At 43.4% G+C, this 19,922-nt stretch overlaps 1 protein-coding gene across 1 annotated transcript; it reads right to left on the reverse strand.

The window, feature by feature from the left end:
- Positions 1-3,361: 3,361 nt before the first annotated feature.
- On the reverse strand, positions 3,362-19,371 carry LOC130838407 (sialic acid-binding Ig-like lectin 14). The gene is made up of 8 exons (XM_057711463.1): positions 19,296-19,371; positions 18,837-19,217; positions 18,337-18,609; positions 18,050-18,097; positions 17,134-17,388; positions 16,443-16,542; positions 15,557-15,626; positions 3,362-3,868 (listed from the first exon to the last, which is right to left on the reverse strand). The coding sequence occupies exons 1-8, from the start codon at positions 19,333-19,335 to the stop codon at positions 3,677-3,679; spliced, it is 1,359 nt and encodes a 452-aa protein (XP_057567446.1). The 5' UTR covers positions 19,336-19,371; the 3' UTR covers positions 3,362-3,676.
- Positions 19,372-19,922: the final 551 nt, after the last annotated feature.

The following is a 19,922-nucleotide window of genomic DNA, read 5'->3' on the forward strand; positions in this document are numbered from 1 at the left end:
GTTTCAGAAAGGCTTGCTTTTTAAATTAATGTTGACATGGTATCCAATTTTGTCTGCTTTTATGTTTCACCTCTCTATACTTATAATTTAGATGTATATCTTGTAAAGAGTATATACTTGGAATGACAATCCAAGCTGACTCTCTGTTTTGAACTGAAGCATTTATCCAATTATAGTGAAGATACGTACCCCACCTTACATTTTCTTTTCTATTTGTGCCACGAATTTCACATGATTTTCTCTCTCCATGCTTGTCTTCTTTGATTTACTAAGCCTTTAAAAGTATATTTTTAAGGGCTTCTAGTTTGTAAGTGATACATTCTGATTCTATTCTTGTCATTACCATAAATTACTGCATGCATAATTAACTTATTAAAGTAAGTGAAAACCTCTCTCCCCTCTTGGAAAATCTGTAGATATTAGGAAATGTAAAGTCCACTTACCCTGCCTCCAGCTTTGGACTTAGCTGTTACTAGTGTCAGGAAGTTTTAAACGATTTTCTATTGTTATTCTACTGGTGATGAACCCCCCCCCCCCATGTATTTGCTCTAAATTGTATTGCTGCCTCATTTATGAATTATATTATATTCAGAAGTTATATTTCAAGATAGTATTTGCTTTCATATGCTGTCCGTGGTGCTACTTGATAAATCAGTCAATTAAACGGCTCTTCTTTGGAAGGGAATTGGCCTTTTTCTCTGGTTGCTCTTCATATATTGTCTTTTCTTTGCTTTTCTTTCACTCACCCTTACCCTGATTCCAATTCAATGTGGAAATGATCTCTTATGAAATGTGCCACTTTGGGCAGGGTCAGAGTCTTCACTTTCATTTCCAAGACTATGGAAGGCCACAGAACCAAAGCTTGCATGGTCCATATGGGCAAATGCCACTGGGAATTTTGGAATTGTGGATTAGATAGTCTGCCCCATTTCTCAGAGTTTGGGCTTTTCTCACAGTCTTGAGCTAATCAGTTCCCATTGTCTTTTCAGGTATTCTATACTTTAAAAATGAGGGATTGTATTTTTTTTCATTGTTCCTCCAAAAGGATTTTGTTATTTTCAGCACATGGTTTGATCAGGTTGACCTAAACTGTTATTAGTAGGAGTCACAATTCAACTTGTTAGGGTGTTGAAAATGGAGTTTGGGTAGAGGGTGATGAGAATCAATGTCCTCCTAGCACCACATTGTACCCTTCTTTCCTCACAGCCACTTTCTCAAGTTTAGGAAATAATTTATCTGGGTTTGGGTGCTTGTTTTGTGAGTGGGTGGCACGCACCTAGGCCTGTTCGACCTCTGGCCAGCACTCCCCACCAGACATGTCCCCAGCCAGAGCTAGTGTTGTAGCTGGACTGGCCATTGTGGTTCTTATGATTGCAAGACATGCTTCAACAAAAACCATCAGGGAACTTGGAAAAAACAAGGCTTACCACTCACAAGTCCTGCAGGATACACAGCATACCCGAGGGCCAAGTCAGGAAGGGGAGAGGGAGCGTGGACCTTAGGCTCTGCCTTTATTGGGGTACAGGGTATGTTCCCTAGGGTTTCATGGATTCATTTTTATTGGCAAATTTAAAAGATAAGAACTAGAATTAGGGCATGAGAAGGGAAAAGCAGGGTCACTCGCGGTCAGTTATCTAGGTCACGGAGGGCTTTCTAAAAGGGAACTTCATGGGTGGGACCACCTGGCTGTATATAGTCATTGCTGGCGATGTGTTTATTCAAGATGCATGTCTCTGCTGCTTGCTAAGTAACACTTGTTAATGTATCAAAGTTCCTGTTGCCCTTGCACTCCAACAGGTTTGGGCTAGAACTCCTGATGCTTTCAGGAAGCGTATCTTGTCATCAGTGTTATTCTGAGATGGCTGTATTTTCTATTATAACACTTTTTTGTTCAGGTAGCTATCAGTTTCCATTAGTTTAGCTTCATTACTATGCACATAGTTTGTTGTTGGTTAGCTAATTAACTTAGGCTTGTTAAACATTTGCATCAACCTTTTTATTTTTTCCTTCCTTATAACCTCCCTGTAATTATACTTTACGATAATAGACAGGGCATTTCAAATGTAAATGATTCTACTTCTAGGAGGGTGGGAGGGAGGATCAAGAGGGAGGCGATATAGGTATACATATAGCTGATTCACTTTGTTTTACAGCAAAAACTAACACAACATTGTAAAGCAATTATAATCCAATAAAGATGTAAAATACATAAATAAATAAAAAGATGGATGTCTCTGAAATGGATGCTGGGGCAATCAATAGTTTAATGACAGGTACTTACAATCAGAAAACATTGGTAGGCACACACTCTACAGTGCTGCTGGTGAAATTGTGGCTATTTTTGCTTTAGTGTTTTCTTTAAAAAAATTAATTCAGTTTTAGAGGTGGGGGGAGTAGAAACTCTTTCTTCAGTTCACCCTCTCCACCCAAATCTGTCCAGAAGCTCAGGCTTGAAGGAGAAGATGATATCAGCAGATGAAATTAAGGCAGTATGGCCTCCAGGAAAGAGATCTCAAATTGCAAAGGCATTTGTATAAACCAGCGTGGAAGGTTCAGGAAGAATGGGGCAAAAGAAGCGAGTGGATGAGTAGATAGCAGTGAGGTCATGAAGGACTTTAAGTTTTGGGACAGATGCTTCCAATGTACTAAGACCAAGGAGCCATGAATGGGTTTGTGCAGGAGAGTTAGGGTCAGCTCTCTGGCTGTTGGGAAGATCCCTGTATGGGCCATAAAATGAAATAAAGAAGGGACTGGAGGTCAGGAAGTGAAGGAATGTGCTGGAAGAATTAACAGGTAAAATCGAGGGAAGAAGATAAACCCAGAGAGATTATGAGATGCTGTATTATGAACCAAATGTCAGGCTGAGGGGCTGATCTTTCCCTGGGGAGGTTTCCAAAAGTTCTGGGAAGGAGAATGACATAAACAAGTTGCGCCCCCACCTCCAGTCTTCTGTGACTGGTATAAAAGAATGAATAAACTGTAGCTTCAATTAAATAGAGTCAGGAGACTAGAAAAGGGAGCTCCTACCCCCTATGATGACAGCAGAGCCCAACAGGAAGAAAACAGACTTCTCTTCTTTCCCCAATTTCATCCAACCCTCTATAAAGTCGTTCTTCTTCCCTTACTGTATCGGAACTTGCCCAAGGCTCGCTATGGTCACAGATCCCAAGTTGCAGTTCTGAGCTAATCCTGAATAAACCCACCTTTGCTGGGGAAATATCTGGCCATGTATGTGTTTCAGGTCAACATGAGTCACTGCCAGCCTCAGAAGAACTTGTCAGGAGGACCCTTCTGTTCAAGGAAGAGAAACCGGTGGACACTAAGCACACATCACATGACAGGACTCTGTTGGTTGATTTTTATGTGCTCTATCTTTAATGATCACCCAGCTTTGAGGTAGGACACATGATCTCCGATTTAGAGAACAGAAAACTGAGACACAGAGAGATGAAGTGAATTGCTAGCTATTGATGCCTTAGGAAGTGCTGGAACCTGCATTTGAGCCCAAGTCTCTCTAATTCCAGCACCTGCCTGCTTTCTGCTCTACCTGGGGACACATACAGTAGTTAATGCTAATATTACTGCAAAGGCTTCATTAACTAGTCCCTGACTTCTCCTCTTCCTCCACACAGGCTGTGATTCCTCCACCCAGGACTGAGCTCTAGGCGAGTTCCAATTAGCTTGTTTTGATCTCTGAGTACTCGCTGGTGCTGGTGGCCTCCTGGTCTGCAGGCTCCCAAGACTTCGACCCGTGAAAGCTGAGGGAGGCGTAATGGGGCTCCTGCTTCTCCCCTGAGGGCAGGGCATCCTCCGCAGGGGACGACATCTGGTCTCGGGGGCCGTCTGGCCAGGGCTTTTGCTTGGAATTCTGTGTAAAGGGGAGAAAAAGGAGTCAGAGAAGGAGTAAGGCAGGCATGACCCCCAAGGGAAAGTTGGGATAATGGGACAGGTATCCGTTTATCCTCTTATTTCACACATGTTTCCTATGAACTCAAATATTCACACATTCATTTACACTTTTGTAATACTGAGACTGATTAGGCCATATCGAGGGCTCACAAATCATATTTAACCTTCGCAATACCCAGTATGAATGATACTCTCATTATCCCCATTTTACAGGTAGGTAAACTGAGGTGGGGAGAGGTAAAGTAGTTTCCCCAAGGTCACTCATAGAGTAAATGGCAGAGCCAGGACTCTAACCCAGGTCTGCTGTGTTATTGGCAGTGTCTCCTCTGCCAAGTCCTGGGAGAAGGGCCAGGTAGACTGTGTGAGAAAACCTAGACCCTGACTTCAGGGAGCTTACAGTCTCCTTGGAGGACTGGATTATGGACAAGTAAACAAAGGAAATATCTAACTTCAGTGTGTGTTATGAGATAGCTTATGCAGAAACCAGAAAAGAGATGGCAATTCTGGATTCTGGGCTTGGGTCACATAAAACAAAAAAGAAAATAAAACAAGGACTTCCCTGGTGGTACAGTGGTTAAGAATCCGCCTGCCAATGCGGGGGACACAGGTTCAAGCCCTGCTCCAGGAAGATCCCAAATGCCACGAAGCAACTGAGCCCGTGTGCCACAACTACTGATCCTGTGTTCTAGAGCCCACGAGCCACAACCATTGAGCCTGAGTGCCACAACTACTGAAGCCCGCACACCTAGACCCGGTTCTCCGCAACAAGAGAACCCACCTTAATGAGCAGCCTGAACAAACAAGTAAACTCATAGGAAAAGAGATCAGATTTGTGGTTACCAGTGGTGGAAAGCAGGGGGAGGGGAAATTGAATGAAGGTGCTCAAAAGATAGAAATTTCCAGTTATAATATAAATAAGTACTAGAGATGTAATGTACAACATAATAATTATAATTAATACTGCTATATGTTATATATGAAAGTTAGAATTATTTTTTAAATAAATTTATTTATTTATTGGCTGTGTTGCGTTTTTGTTGCTGCACACGGGCTTTCTCTAGTTGCAGAGAGTGGGAGCTATTCTTCATTGCAGTGCATGGGATCCTCATTGCCATGGCTTCTTTTGTTGAGAAAGAAAGGGCTCTAGGCACACAGGCTTCAGTAGTTCTGGCTCACAGGCTCTAGAGCACAGGTTCAATATTGTTGCACACGGGCTTATTTGCTCCGCAGCATGTGGAATCTTCCTGGAGTACGGATTGGACCCATGTCCCCTGCATTGGCAGGCAGATTCTTAACCTCTGTGCCATCTAGGAAGTCCTTATGAAAGTTATTAACAGAGTAAATCCTAAGAGTTCTTCTCATCACAAGGAAAAAAAGTTTTTTCTATTTCTTTACTTTTGTATCTATATGAGATGATGGATGTTCACTTATTGTGCTAATCATTTCATGATGTAAGTCCAATCATTATTTGGTACACCTTAAACTTATACAGTGCTGTATGTCAACTATATCGCCAAACTGGGAGGAAAAAAAGAAATTATATACACCAGAAATTATGTACATAGAATGTAAAACAAGAAGTTATGTAATCATGTAAATTATGTAAGAAGGAAATGTGTATGCAGTTCTGTAAAAAGTGGAAATATTATGTGTGAGAAAGAGAATAGGAAGAACCCAGTGGTGAGATGAAGAATAGAACAGATATAATTGAAGACACATCAGTGAGCTGGAAGGGCCTCTGACATCTCCCCTAGAAGGAAGTAGGGAAGGATGAAGTACAAAACACATGCAAAGAAAAGTTGGGACATCCCTGGTGGTCAAGTGGGTAAGACTTCGTGCTCCCAATTCAGGGGACCCAGGTTTGATCCCGGGTTGGGGAACTATATCCTGCATGCTGCAGCTAAGAGTCCACATGCCACAAGTAAGAAGCTCACATGCTGCAATGAAGAGCCTGCCTTTCGCAACACAGATCCCAAGTGCCACAACTAAGACCTGGCATAGCCAAAATAAATAAATATTTTTTATAAAAAATAAAAGAGAATTTACAATAGATGGAAGATAGAAATAGAAAATCTCAACATTCAGATTATAATAGTCCCCAAATGATATGTTTTTGTTTTCTTGTTTTGTTTTGTTTTGTTTTGTTTTTTGGCCACGCCACATAGCCTATGGAATCTTAGTTCCCCAAACAGGGATTGAACCCTCAGCCCCTCCATTGGAAGCAGCACGGAGTCTTAACCACTGGACCACTGGGGAATCTCCAATAGTCCCCCAAATGAGATAAAAAGGAAATTAAAAGAGGAAGAAATATCTGGACAAAAATAGGGGAGATAAAATTGCCAGAATTAAAGAAAAAATGAACCACTTCAGCTCAAAGGACCCCATAAATACAAGAAAAAGGACAAAGAAAAGCTCACATCCAAATAATGCATCTCAAGAATATCAAAACCAAGGAGAAACATATTAACCTTTCCAGGGAGAATAAGTGGACTACCTACCAATGTGAGAGACCTAAGATTTCTAACAGCAATACTGGGTACAATAAATAGTGAATAAAGTGTTCAAAGCATCGAAGGGAAATCACCTTGATCCGGAAATTGATATCCTGCCAAATGAAACTCAACTATAGAGACATAAAACGATTTTTACACACAAGTCTTAATACAGGAAAACCCAAATCGAAAACACTTTGAGAGGAAGAATTCAAACAAAAATAACAAAACTAAGAAAGCACACACAAAAAATATAGGATACAAAGGTGATCAGGGACTTCTCTGGTGGAGCAGTGGTTAACAATCCGCTTGCCAATGCAGGGGACACGCGTTTGATCCCTGGGCTGGGAGGATCCCACATGCTGCGGAGCAACTAAATCCATGCACCACAACTACTGAGCCCACATGCCACAACTACAGAAGCCTGCATACCTAGGGCCCATGCTCCGCAACAAGAGAAGCCACCGCAATGAGAAACCCACACACCACAACAAAGAGTGCCCGTTTGCCACAACTAGAGAAAGCCCATGAACAGCAACAAAGACCCAATGCAGAAAAAATAAAATAAAATAAAATAGCTGATCAAATACCTCAGTAACATGTGTACCTGTATATATATATTTTTAAAAACTAGAGAATAGAAAAATGTTGTGTGTTCCTAATTACCCAGAATGAAAACTGGAGATCTAGAAAAAGAACCAACATAGCAGTAGAAGGTGGATGGGGAGAGACCAGAAGATATAAAAGCACTCAAGTTCTTTTTGTTAGGTGTAAGACAGAGATATTAAATCTTTCAGTAAGAAAAGAGACAATGATCGTGAAAATGACTGTACTACCCAAAGCAATTTACAGATTTAATGCAATCCCGATCAGATTACCAATGGCATTTTTCACAGAACTAGAGCAAGAAATCTTACGATTTGTATGGAAACGCAAAAGACCCCGAATAGCCAAAGCAATCTTGAGAAGGAAAAATGGAGTTGGTGGAATCAGGCTTCCTGACTTCAAACTATACTACAAGGCCATAGTGATCAAGACAGTATGGTACTGGCACAAAAATAGAAAGGAAGATCAATGGAACAGAATAGAGAACTCAGAAGTAAGCCCAAACACATATGGGCACCTTATCTTTGACAAAGGAGGCACGAGTATACAATGGAAAAAAGACAGCCTCTTCAATAAGTGGTGCTGGGAAAATTGGACAGCAACATGTAAAAGAATGAAATTAGAACACTTCCTAACACCATACACAAAAATAAACTCCAAATGGATTAAAGACCTACATGTAAGGCCAGACACTATCAAACTCCTAGAGGAAAACATAGGCAGAACACTCTTTGACATACATCAAAGCAACATCCTTTTTGACCCACCTCCTAGAATCATGGAAATAAAATCAAGAATAAACGAATGGGACCTCATGAAACTTAAAAGCTTTTGCACAGCAAAAGAAACCATAAACAAGACTAAAAGGCAACCCTCAGAATGGGAAAAAATAATTGCCTATGAAACAACGGACAAAGGATTAACCTCCAAAATATACAAGCAGCTCATGCAGCTTCATACCAAAAAAGCAAATAACCCAATCCACAAATGGGCAGAAGACCTAAATAGACATTTCTCCAAAGAAGACATACAGATGGCCAACAAACACATGAAAAGATGCTCAACATCACTCATCATCAGAGAAATGCAAGTCAAAGCCACAATGAGGTATCACCTCACACCAATCAGAATGGCCATCATCACAAAGTCTGGAAACAACAAATGTTGGAGAGGGTGTGGAGAAAAGGGAACTCTCCTGCACTGTTGGTGGGACTGTAAGTTGGTACAGCCACTATGGAAAACAATTTGGAGGTTCCTTAAAAAACTACAAATAGAACTACCATATGATCCAGTAATCCCACTCCTGGGCATATACCCAAAGAAAACCATAATCCCAAAAGAAACATGTACCATAATGTTTATTGCAGCACTCTTTACAATAGCCAGGACATGGAAGCAACCTAAATGCCCATCAACAAATGAATGGATACAGAAGATGTGGCATATATATACAATGGAATATTACTCAGCTATAAAAAGGGATGAGATGGAGCTATATGTAATGAGGTGGATAGAACTACAATCTGTCATACAGAGTGAAGTAAGTCAGAAAGAGAAAGACAAATATTGTATGCTAACTCACATATATGGAATCTAAAAATGGTACTGATGAACTCAGTGACAAGAACAGGGAAGCAGATACAGGGAATGGACTGGAGAACTCGAGGTATGGGAGGGGGCGGGGGGTGAAGGGGAAACTGAGAAGAAGCGGGAGAGTAGTACAGACATATATATACTACCAACTGTAAAATAGTCAGTGGGAAGTTGTTGTATAACAAAGGGAGTCCAACTCGAGGATGGAAGATGCCTTAGAGGACTGGGGCAGGGAGGGTGGGGGGGACTCGAGGGGGGGGCGTCAAGGAAGGGAGGGAATATGGGGATATGTGTATAAAAACAGTTGATTGAACCTGGTGTACCCCCCAAAAAAATAAAAAAAGAAAAAAAAAAAAAAAAAAAAAAAAGAAAAGAGACAATGAAATGTTGAAAAAATAGAACCAAGCAAAAGGAGAAGGTAAAACAGTACTAAGAAACCCACTTATATCAATAACTACAATAAATAGAAAGAGTGAAGTCAACAGAGGACGTCAAATTGGATTTGTAAAAACCTAGTTATATACTATTTCAAAGAATCACTGCTAAAGCATAAATAAAATATTTGCAGGGGGCGGTGTACAGGGAGAGGAAAGGATGGAAAACTATCAGGCATCTAACTGACCAATGACAAATTGGTGTATCTATTTTAAGATCTAACCAGATAGACTTTAAAACAAAAAGTACCAACAGGGACAGAGACAATCCCTACATGTGATTAAGTGTAATAAAATGTTTAATTCACTGAGAAGATATAATATACAGTTTGAGTTTGAAAAACACATCAACCATAAGAAATACATTTGCTAGAACTCCAAGGAAAAATTGAGAAGTAAACTATCATAAGATTTCAAATACTGATAGGCCAGGAAGACCTATTAGTACAGATTTCGATTTGAACAATGCAATTAATACAGTGGCCTATTGCTTTACCTGGAATTTATCAAATACAAAATATATTTTTTTCTTAAGTATATAAAAAATATTTACAAACATTCATCACATACCAGGGCACTGATCAAATTTCAACAAATGTACAAAAATAGGCATCATGAAAACCATGTACTCTGCGCAAAACTCAATTTAGTTAGAATTTAAGGATGGAAAGATGTTTTAAAATCCACGTACATTTGGAATTTTTTTAAACCCCAATAATTTAAGATTCCAAAAAGAAATCACAATAGGGTTTTAGCAATATTTAGAACTGAAGATATTAAAATAACACATTTCAAAATATGTGGAATGAAATTAAAGTGGTGTTTTGAGAGACATTTTGAGAAAATACTTTTATAATGAAAAAAGTGTGCTATATATTAATAAGCTAAGTATCCAGCTTAAAAACATAGTGAAAGAACATTGGAATTAACCAAAGCAAGTCAAAGGGAGGTGCTAAGGAATTGAGAATAAAAATAAAGAAAAGGGAAAACAAAGGAACAGTGAGAAATCAACAATACCCAAAGTTGCATTTTTTAAACTAATAAAAGACTGGCAAGCGATTACCAAGAATTGTCTAGGAAAAACAAAACAAAACAAAAGAGGGGCTTCCCTGGTGGTCCAGTGGTTCCCAATGCAGGGGGTGCGGGTTTGATCCCTGGTTGGGGAACTAAGATCCCCTGATCATGCTGGCACAGCCCCCCACTCCAAAAAAGTTACAAAAAAACTGATGTCAGGAATATAAAAGGGTGAGTAATCCCAATTGAAATAAACAGTATGCAATTAACAGAATACTACCCATAACCTTTTGTCAAAAAATTATAAAACTTGGGTTAAAAGAACAAATTTTTAGGAAAAAAGCTCACTAACGGACACATAAAATGACTGAATTAGAAAAACTGCAAGCCCAGGTAGTTATGCGAGTGGCATTTATTAATCACTCAAGAAACAGATCATTTCAATTTTATACACTCTCTTTCAGATAATAGAAAAATGTGAATATTCTCTAATTCCTCAATATTATCTTCATACTCAAACAAGCAAACAACACGGGGAGAAAGTAATACAAGCAGCCCATTTTACTCTTGCATACAGATGCAAAAGTGCTTAGCCAAAAGTTAGCAAACTGAATCTACTAGGGTATTAAAAAAACACACACACACACACACACACAGACACACTGTGAACAATTTCAGCTTTTCTCAGAAATGCTAGAGTAGTTTCATGTTAGAAAATCTTTACCTGGGACTTCCCTAGGGGCACAGTGGTTAAGAATACTCCTGCTAATGCAGGGGACACGGGTTTGAACCCTGATCTGGAAAGATTCCACAAGGTCACTCATAGAGTAAATGGCAGAGCAAGGACTCTAACCCAGGTCTGCTGTGTTATTGGCAGTGTCTCCTGTGCCAAGTCCTGGGAGAAGGGCCAGGTGGACTGTGTGAGAAAACCTAGACTCTGACCTCAGGCAGCTTACATTCTACTCAGAGGACTAGATTAGGCAAAGGAAATTTCTAACTTCAGTGTGTGTTATGAGATAGCTTATGCAGAAACCAGAAGAGAGATGGCAATTCTGGATTCTGGGCTTGGGTCCCATATAACAAGAATGAAAGTAAAGCAAGGACTTCCCTGGTAGTGCAGTGATTAAGAATCCGCCTTTCAATGCAGGGGACATGGGTTTGAGCGCTGGTCCGGGAAGATCCCACATGGAGTGGAGCAACTAAGCCTGTGCACCACAACTACTGAGCCTGTGCTTTAGAGCCCTCAAGCCACAACTACTGAGCCAACGTGTCACAACTATTGAAGCCTGCGAGCCTAGAGCCTCTTCTCTAGAGAGAAGCCAAGGCAATGAGAAGCCCATGCACTGCAACAAAGACACAATGCAGCCAGAAAATTAATTAATTAATTAATTAATCAATTATTTTTAGAAAAGAACATTTTTAACTGTTTCATTCACCATAGGTAACAGGTTATGGAAGAAAATGCTATCACTAGATGTATTTGAAAAGTTCAACTGAGATGTATGATAAAAACTTAAAGTTATTTAGTGATAGAAAAGAACTTCCTTACCCTGATCAAGGTATGAAGGTTAGGTTATCTATACTAAAAACTAACAAACAAACAACAACAAAAACCTGTAACAAAAACCAACTGAAATGGGTTGGTTAAACTTAAGTGGAATATTGGGTTCCTTTCCTTCAAAACCAGGACGAATAAAGGATACCCATGATCACCACCTTTATTCAGGTTTGAAATCTTAGCCAGGATATTAAGACAAGAAGAAAGAAGGAAATGCTTATTAATTAGGATCAAAGGGAAGAAATAAGCTGTTCTTATTTTGCAGATAATATGATCATTGAATTTGAAATCCTCAAAGATTCTGAGTGACACCCATGAACAACCTGTCACATTTTTTAGATTGAAAAAGGTCTATTAAAAATATTTCCATGTTGGGACTTCCCTGGCACTCTAGTGGTTAAGACTGTGCCCTACCACTTCAGGGGGGCACAGGTTTGATCCCTGGTTGGGGAACTAAGATCCCTCATGTCATGCCTAGTGATGTGGCCAGAAAAAAGAAAAAGCAAACAAACAAACAAAAAACAAGCTCCATGTTTATATACAAATTATTAGAACTAACATGAGAGCTTAGCAAGTTGGGGGAATATAAAATCAATCAACTAAGTCACTACATTTCACTCACTGCAGCACCTACTGAGAGAATAATGATAATTCCCGGTAACCAGACAGATGACACTCCAGTAGAGGTAGATGTCACTGTGAAGAGATACACGTTTGCAGTAAAAATCCTAGAGGAACCCAGCAGAGGGCTTCAACCCCATCAACATCACAAGGAAAAGGAGAAGCTCTGTGTGGACAAATGGTGGGGAAATGAAAGGAAACTGGCTAATGTTCAAACAACCTGCAGTCACGTACTGCCCACGATCTGAGTGTCACATGGACTTCTGCTGCCACAGGAAGTCGTCTGAGGGTGCTCCCTTCCCCATCATTTATTCAAGGGAGGGACTCATTTGTTCAAAGCTGAAAGCTCTCAGAAGAAAAATTCATAGGTGAGTCAAAAATTATATGCACTCTGGCTGTAGAAAGAGTGTGGATAATTTTTGACTCACCCTCGCACATCTGCTGGCGTGCAGGATGCTAACTGTTTATTCTTCAGGGCCTGAAGCCTAAAAGGACGAATCGAATCTTGAAGGAAATGACATTGCATGTGCACCAAACTCAGTTGCTGTGATTCAGCAGCCATGACAGTGAAAACAAGGATATTCTACATTTCTCAGATGGTATCCTGAACTCAAGAAAAGAATGCTTCAGCAGGCTTACGATTAAGAGCTAAGAATTTTCCAGCTACCAAAGCAGCAAGATCCTAAATGAAAACCAAGATCAACTTGTGATTTTTTAAGTTACCAAAGACAACCTCATATGTTTTTAAAAATTGTTTTTCATTCTGCACACCAGCAATGAACAATCAGAAAATGCACTTTTAAAAAGATAGCATTTGCAGTAGTTACAACAACTAGTACGTAGGAAGAAAAAGAGCAAAAGATGACCAAGATCTTACTGGGAAGGAATTCTCCATCTTTCTTGAAAACATTTTTTTAAAAACTTAAATGAATGGAGATATGTTTTTGTAGATTAGAAGACTTGAATTCACAAACATGTACGCTCTTCCTGAACTGATCTATAGATTCAAAGTAATTTGACCAAAATCTAACAGGGGTATTTTCAGGAACTTAAAAAACTGATTCTCACATTTAAATAGAACAACAAAGGGCCAAGAATAGCCAAGACAACTTTTGAAGAAGACTCAGGAGAAGGTCTTGCTGTATTAGATACCAGGACTTATTTTTGTGTTCATAGATTCTGTTTATGGTGACACGGTTGTGACTCAGGGACAATAAAATTGACCATCGGAATCGAAGAGGTCCCAGAATGAGGCCCACCCAGGTATGGGATTTTGATGTATGGTAAAAATGGCATGGCAGTTTAACAGGGGAGGGAGAGAAGGACTATTGTATACATGAAGGAGTTACATATATAGGTCAACACTGCACACCACACACACAAATCAACTCCCAGTAGATGAAGTTTTTAAAGATCAACAGGAAAACATAAGACTTTTAGTTGAAACTATACTTGAATCTCCTTCTGATTGTAAGAGTTTCTTAAATGAGTCCCAAAAGGCACTCAGTGGAAAAGAGAAGATTGGTGAATATGGTTATATTACAATTAAGAACTTACCATCATCAGAGGTTGCCTTTAAAAAAGTGAAGGTAAGCTAGTCACTGGGAGAAGACATTTGCCATGTATATAACCAAAAAGAAAATAAAAAGTATAGAAATGTTTAAAGCTCTTCAACAAATTTAATAAGAGGTCAAACATCCAGTAGGGAAATGGGCCACAGATGTCATCAAGCATTTTATACAAAAGATGTTCATTTGCTGCTGAAGACTTAGAGAGATTTTCATTGTCATTGGTAACCAAGGAAATGCACATCAACACCACAGTGAGAACAGGAGATGACCAAAAAGAATTGAGAAAACCAAGTGTTGCAGAGAAAGATACATAACAGAATACTAGATAACAGAATCTGATAGGCACAGATGGGAGTATAACTGAATGCAGTTGCTTTGGAAAAGCATTTGTCATGCTCTTGTAAATGTGAATGTTACATACCCTATGACCTAGGAATTAAATTCTTAAGTAATGCTAAAGAAAAACTCTTGCGTGTGAATACAATGAGACAGGAGTAAGAATGCTCCTAATAACAACACCTGGAAACAACTCAAATGTCCATCAATACCAGCTTAGATAATACATGTAATAATAAAGTGAATTATTATACAGTGGGGAACTGCAACTTTGTGTCAAAATGTGAATGATTCTTTCTAACATAATGTTGCATCTACAAAGTGAGTATGGAGAAGAGTACATGGAAAAGTGATGCCCTTTGCAGGTTCAGAAGCAATTAAACTACACAGTCTATATTTTTCGTAAACATACATGTGATACTACCAGCAATAAGATTGAGAGCAGAGGCTACTGAGGAAAGATCAGGGAGGATCATGGGTAGATAAAAGTTATCATCAATGTTTAAAGTCTTAGGTTTGACAGTAGGTTCACATTTGCTTACATTATGAATACCAATGAGGAAGTAAAAGTGAACACTGCTTGTTGCATTGAGAACAGCTTGGTCATGAACAAAGCATTTTGGATAATCCCATTTAGGGAAATATGAGCACAATTTTAGAAAAGGGAAGAGGGGTCGCGCTGGACTGGGACAGAGTGAGAGAAAATTACAGCCCCTGCCCCCTCAAGGACTTTACAAATACGAAAAGAGGGTGGAGATGGATGAAGCAGTGATATTGTGTGATGTGACCCTCAGCACAGGGATGGACACAGAGCTCTGGTGCCACAGAGAAGGGAGGGATGGACATTGACAGGGAAGGAGAGGACAAAGTTTTCCCAGAGTAAGAGATGTTGATATTGGAGCTACAAGGAGGAGGCAAGGTGGTCTGGTCAAAATGGGGAAGGAAGGGCACTTCAGGTATAATGAAATGTGCATTCAAAGGCTCTGAGTCACAAGAGAGTAGATCTCTATGGAGACAGAAAGAAGGCCAGTGTAGCTGGATCCTAGGCTAGCACCAGGGGCTGGAGCAGCCATCAGGGAGATCTCAGGAAGGATTTCATATATCAGACCAAGGATTATGACTTGATTCTCTAAGCAACGGTAGCAAACAACAGCTTTGAGACTCCAGAATGGCTGGAAGCTACTGATTTGAAGGAGATGGTTCTGGCAGCCTGTATCCGGCAAAGAGGTGAGGTGGGCTCAGTGATCAGCAGAGGACCCTTGGGTCAGGGAGATGAAGAGGAAGAACAGAAGGGAAGGCAACTCCCAGGTGTCTGCCTGGGGGACCAGGGAGGAGCAGGAAATGCTGAGGAGCTCAGTCTGGACCCACCGACTGCACATGCCCATGTCTCCCACTGCAGGAGAAGATGCCCACATCACTCACCCAGGCGACGGGGTCTTCATCGTCCACATACTCTGTTCTTCTTGCTGCCTGCTTCCTGTGGGCTTTCACTCTAGAAAAAATCAGTGTACTGCAGCCTGGATGGCTCGGGCAAAGGTGGGCAAGCTGCCCCCCACTCCCTGGTAAGACAACTTGGACCCAGAGGCCTTCTTGACGTGCAAGTGAGTACTTCATCCTCTTCGATGACCAGGACTTTGGTCAAGACTGAATGTCCATCACTGAAGACCCCACTTACAGATGAAACATGTACATGAATGTTATTATCATTTGCACATGATAGCCAAAAAGTGGAAGCAATCTAAGTGTCCATTAATCGATGAGCAGATGACTAGAAATGTGGTCCATTCATACAAGGGAACATCATTTGGAAATAAAAAGGAATGATGTACTGACCCATGCCATAACATGCATGAAGCTTGAAAACATCACCCTCAGTGAAAGAAGTCAGTCACAAGGGACCACATATTTTATGATTCCACTTATAAGATATGTTCAGAATAGACAACTCTATAGAGACAGAAAACAGATTAGTGGTGGCCTAGGGCAGGGGGTGCAGCAGATGGGATGACAAGGGGTGTGGGTTCCTTCTGGTTTCTCTTTCGTTTTGGGCTAACAAAAAAGTTCTGTCAAAATCATGGTGATGGAAACACAGCTCAGAACAGACTAAAAGTGAATGAACTGTACACCTTAAATGCATGGGAATTATATCTCACTAATGCTGTAATAATTCCCACCAAAAAAAGCACAAAAAATCACAAAGACGCTCTTGGGATCCAGTCTACTCAGCTCTGCATTTCTGGGATTAAGTGACCTCTCTCTGGACTCCCTACCACACACCTCCCTCTACCTCCCCAACAACAAGGCTTACATGCAAAAGAAGATAAGGCACAAACACAGTGACAGCAGGGCCATGCCACCAGCGCCTCCAAGAGCCCCAGCAACCACTCCAGTCAGGCATGTCGGTTTCCCTGCAGAGAAGAGGCCCGTGAGATGACCTCACGCACAAGATTCACCCTCATGCCTTCCCACCTCCTTGCAGAACTTGCTGGGAGCCTCTTCAGGCCTGAGATGGAGCCCCCTGTCCTAGCATTCACCTTCTGTCCAGGCCCCCGCCCCTCTCCCACCCAGCATCACCTTCTAGGATCTTAACTCCTTTCCCCCTAAGCCTCTGCCGCCAACCAGCCCCTAGCATGGCAGCAGCAGAACAGTGGCACTCCGGGCCCCTGTGAATATTCTGGGCTTTGCAGCTGAGTCTGAGGCCAGAGGGGAGCCCCCCAGTGAGGCTCAGGGAGCTGTTGGCCCAGGGCTCAGAGGAGCTGGAGGTGACCTGGAAGCAGGTGTTGCCGAACTTCTCCTCCAGCAGCCCCTCCCCCAGCCGCCAGCGCAAGGAGGGGCCCGCTGGGCTCGGGAGGAGCAGCTGCAGTGCAGACCCTCCTCCTCCTGGGAGCAGGAGGGGCCCAGCAGCTGCGGGAGTTACGTAGAGATGGAGCAGAAGGGTCAGCAGTGCCTCTCCTGTCCCCTGAACCCAGGTATCCTGCCCTCAGAAGTCCCCAACTCACAGACCACGGAGAGGTTCAGAGAGGTATTTTGGGAGCCCAGACAGTTCTGAGCTCGGCAGGTGAATTCTCTTTCTGCAGCTCCTAAGCCTGGCAGATCCAGGATCCCAGTGTTGGAGATGCGGGTGTGGTTCAGGGCCGGCGACCCCTGGAACCAGCTCAGCTGTGCAGGGGGGTTGCTGTCAGCAACACAGAGCAGCTGCAGAGCCTGACCCTCCGAGATGAGAAGGGATGAGGTGTTTTGCAGAATCTTGAGGGCTTTGGGGAAAGTGCAGGAGAGACCTGTGGAGGCTGAGGTCTCATCCCTCCCACCTTCCCAGGGCCTAGTCAGCCTCTCCTCCATAGCCCAAAAGCTTGGTTCAGTGTGGGTTCCCAGGCTGGACCTTTACACCCTAAGGAGGTTGACCCACCATGTCTGGGCCTCATATCTTCAGGGGAGGCTCAGTGTCTCAATGGGACATGCCTGAGCTGTTTGGTGGAAAGAGAACAGAGAGCCTCAAGGCTTGGGAAACGGATTCAGTAAAGGAGCAGGAACTGGGACTAAGGAGGCTTTTGTGGAGGAAAACCACAGAGCAGAACCATGGTGAAGTGAAATGGGCTTTCAAAGGAGTGTGTGTGTAAAGACAGATGATTGAACTTGGTGTACCACCAAAAAAATAAATAAATAAATAAAATTAAAAAAAAAAAAGGAGTGTGTGTGTGTGTGTGTGTATGTGTATATGTGTATACGTGTGTTGCATGTGTGTGTCGACTGGTGCATGGGAGGTGGTAGAGGGAAGGTGGTGATTTTTATCTTTGCTCTTTCCATATCTGATCACATTGAAGCCCTAATCTCGCCCCCAACACCCACCCGGCCCTCTCTGCTTCGAGGAGTCCCAGGAGCAGCACGCAGCCCTTGAGAGGAGAGGTCCTTCCCTACCTGTGACATTTCTGAAGGAGATGCTGATGGTGAGGTTCCATGGAGCATCTGGGATAGAAAGATACGGCCTTGCTTCAAGGTGAGCAGTGAGATGGAAATGGACCCGGAAACCAAGGTAGTAAACCAGGAAGGGGGATGGCTGTCCAGGGCCAGGCTCCCAAGGCTCAGATCCATGAAGGAGTGAGCTGCCCCTTGTTTTCTCCCCACACTCTACACACACATATACACACACATTCACACACACACACAGCAATGCCCTCAGGGACCCAGCCCCCCTCCTCACTCACAGGAGACATTGAGTCGGATGGTTCTCTCCGTGGTCACCTGAGCTCCTGGGAGTTCCACACGACAGGTGAGGTTGGTGCCATGGTCCTGGGGCCTTGGGGTGAGGGTGAGCACCGAGGAGTGGAGGGCCTCTGTGTTCATCCCATTCAGGGCATCCCCCGCCCAGGAGAACAGGAGAAACTGTCTCACTTCACAGACTAGTGACAGGCTGCAGGTCAGGTTTGTGGGGCGGCCGGACTCCAGAGGCTCCAGAAAGTGGATGTTGGGTTTCCCTGCTGGGATGAGGAGGAGAGAGGGAGATGCCTGGGCCCAAGGTTTGGGGACCGAGTGTGTGACCCTGAGAAGGACCAGTGCCTCAGGACCATAGCTCCCCCTGGGTCCTGTGTCCCTTTGGAACCTCTAAACCCCAAGACACCGAGCAGGGAGGGTTTCTATATCCTGTTCCTGTTCTAACACTGGGGTCTCCACGTCCCAGGGTCCCCTCCAGGGCCCCCTGCCATACCTGTCACCTGCAAATTCAGCCTCTTATCTCTGTAACTGTGTTTCACATCAGGTCCCCTCTCCACTCGGAAGAAGTAGACCCCTTTGTCACTCATCCTGGCGTCTCTGATGCTCAGGGAGCAGTCGTTGTTTCTGGGATCCCCGAGGAGGCGGAATCGACCCTGGGTCTCTGGCTTCACTCGTCTGTTTGGGTTGTTTGTGGCCACAGGTTCAGTGTTTACGTTGTCCCCTTCCCGGAACCAATAGATGTAGGGTTGGGGAGGGGAATACCATGAACTCCAGGGGTAGGAGAAGGAGCAGGGCACGTGGACGCCCCCGCACGCCTGCACCGTCACTGATTCCTGCACGCGCAGCTCGAACCCTCGCTCCTCCTGCAGGGACCCTGGGGGGACACAGCGGCTCAGCGGCAGCTCCAGCCCCTCCCCCACCCGTGCCGCCCCTCCCCCCTCGGCCCACTCACCCCCCCACAGCAGGGCCAGCAGCAGCAGCAGGGGCACCATGTCCACATCCGCCAGCGCAGAGCCCGGGTCAGGGTCCCTCCGTCGGGGAGGGAAGCGCCCCGAATGTGGGGAGGGACGGAGGAAGCCCAACAGGAAGCCCGTGGGTGACAGAGAGACAGCCTTGGCCAAGCACAGAAGGGGAACTTGCACGCCCCAGGCCGCGGGGCTGGGGTGGGGGCTGACGAGTCCTGCCGTCCCAGCCGCTCCCCCCGCCCGAGGCTGCAGGGGAAGAGCCTGAGGCCCCAGAGTTGAGAGGGTTCCCCGGACGTGGCTCTGAAATGACCACCTGCCCAGGGATGTTCACGGCCACAGCGGGGTCGCCTGGGGGCCTCGCAACCAGAAAAGAGAAACGGGGTCTCGCCCTGCTGATCTGCGGGACCCACCCTGGAGCAGAAAGACTCCGAATACTCTGCAAAAGAAGAGTGAAAATGTTCTCAAAACCGTTCAAGTTGGGGCAGGAAAGACGTTTCCAGAGCCAAATATGGTGGATGGTGGAACCCAGGGAGGAGAGCTGAGCAGGGAAAGCTCCTTTGCTCTGCAGGGTTTTCAGAACATGGCAAACGGGGGTGGTGTTCTTCATGCATCTG

Source organism: Hippopotamus amphibius, chromosome 16, assembly GCF_030028045.1.
Source record: "Hippopotamus amphibius kiboko isolate mHipAmp2 chromosome 16, mHipAmp2.hap2, whole genome shotgun sequence".
Taxonomy (NCBI): domain Eukaryota; kingdom Metazoa; phylum Chordata; class Mammalia; order Artiodactyla; family Hippopotamidae; genus Hippopotamus; species Hippopotamus amphibius.

What these genes read in the sequence shown, in the direction of transcription:
- LOC130838407 (XM_057711463.1), bottom strand. Translation starts at nt 19,335, where the DNA reads ATGGTGCCCCTGCTGCTGCTGCTGGCCCTGCTGTGGGGGG. An exon ending in GCTGGCCCTGCTGTGGGGGG is followed by an intron (nt 19,218 to 19,295) that starts GTGAGTGGGCCG and finishes GTGTCCCCCCAG; the next exon opens with GGTCCCTGCAGGAGGAGCGA. An exon ending in CATCCGACTCAATGTCTCCT is followed by an intron (nt 18,098 to 18,336) that starts GTGAGTGAGGAG and finishes TTTCTATCCCAG; the next exon opens with ATGCTCCATGGAACCTCACC.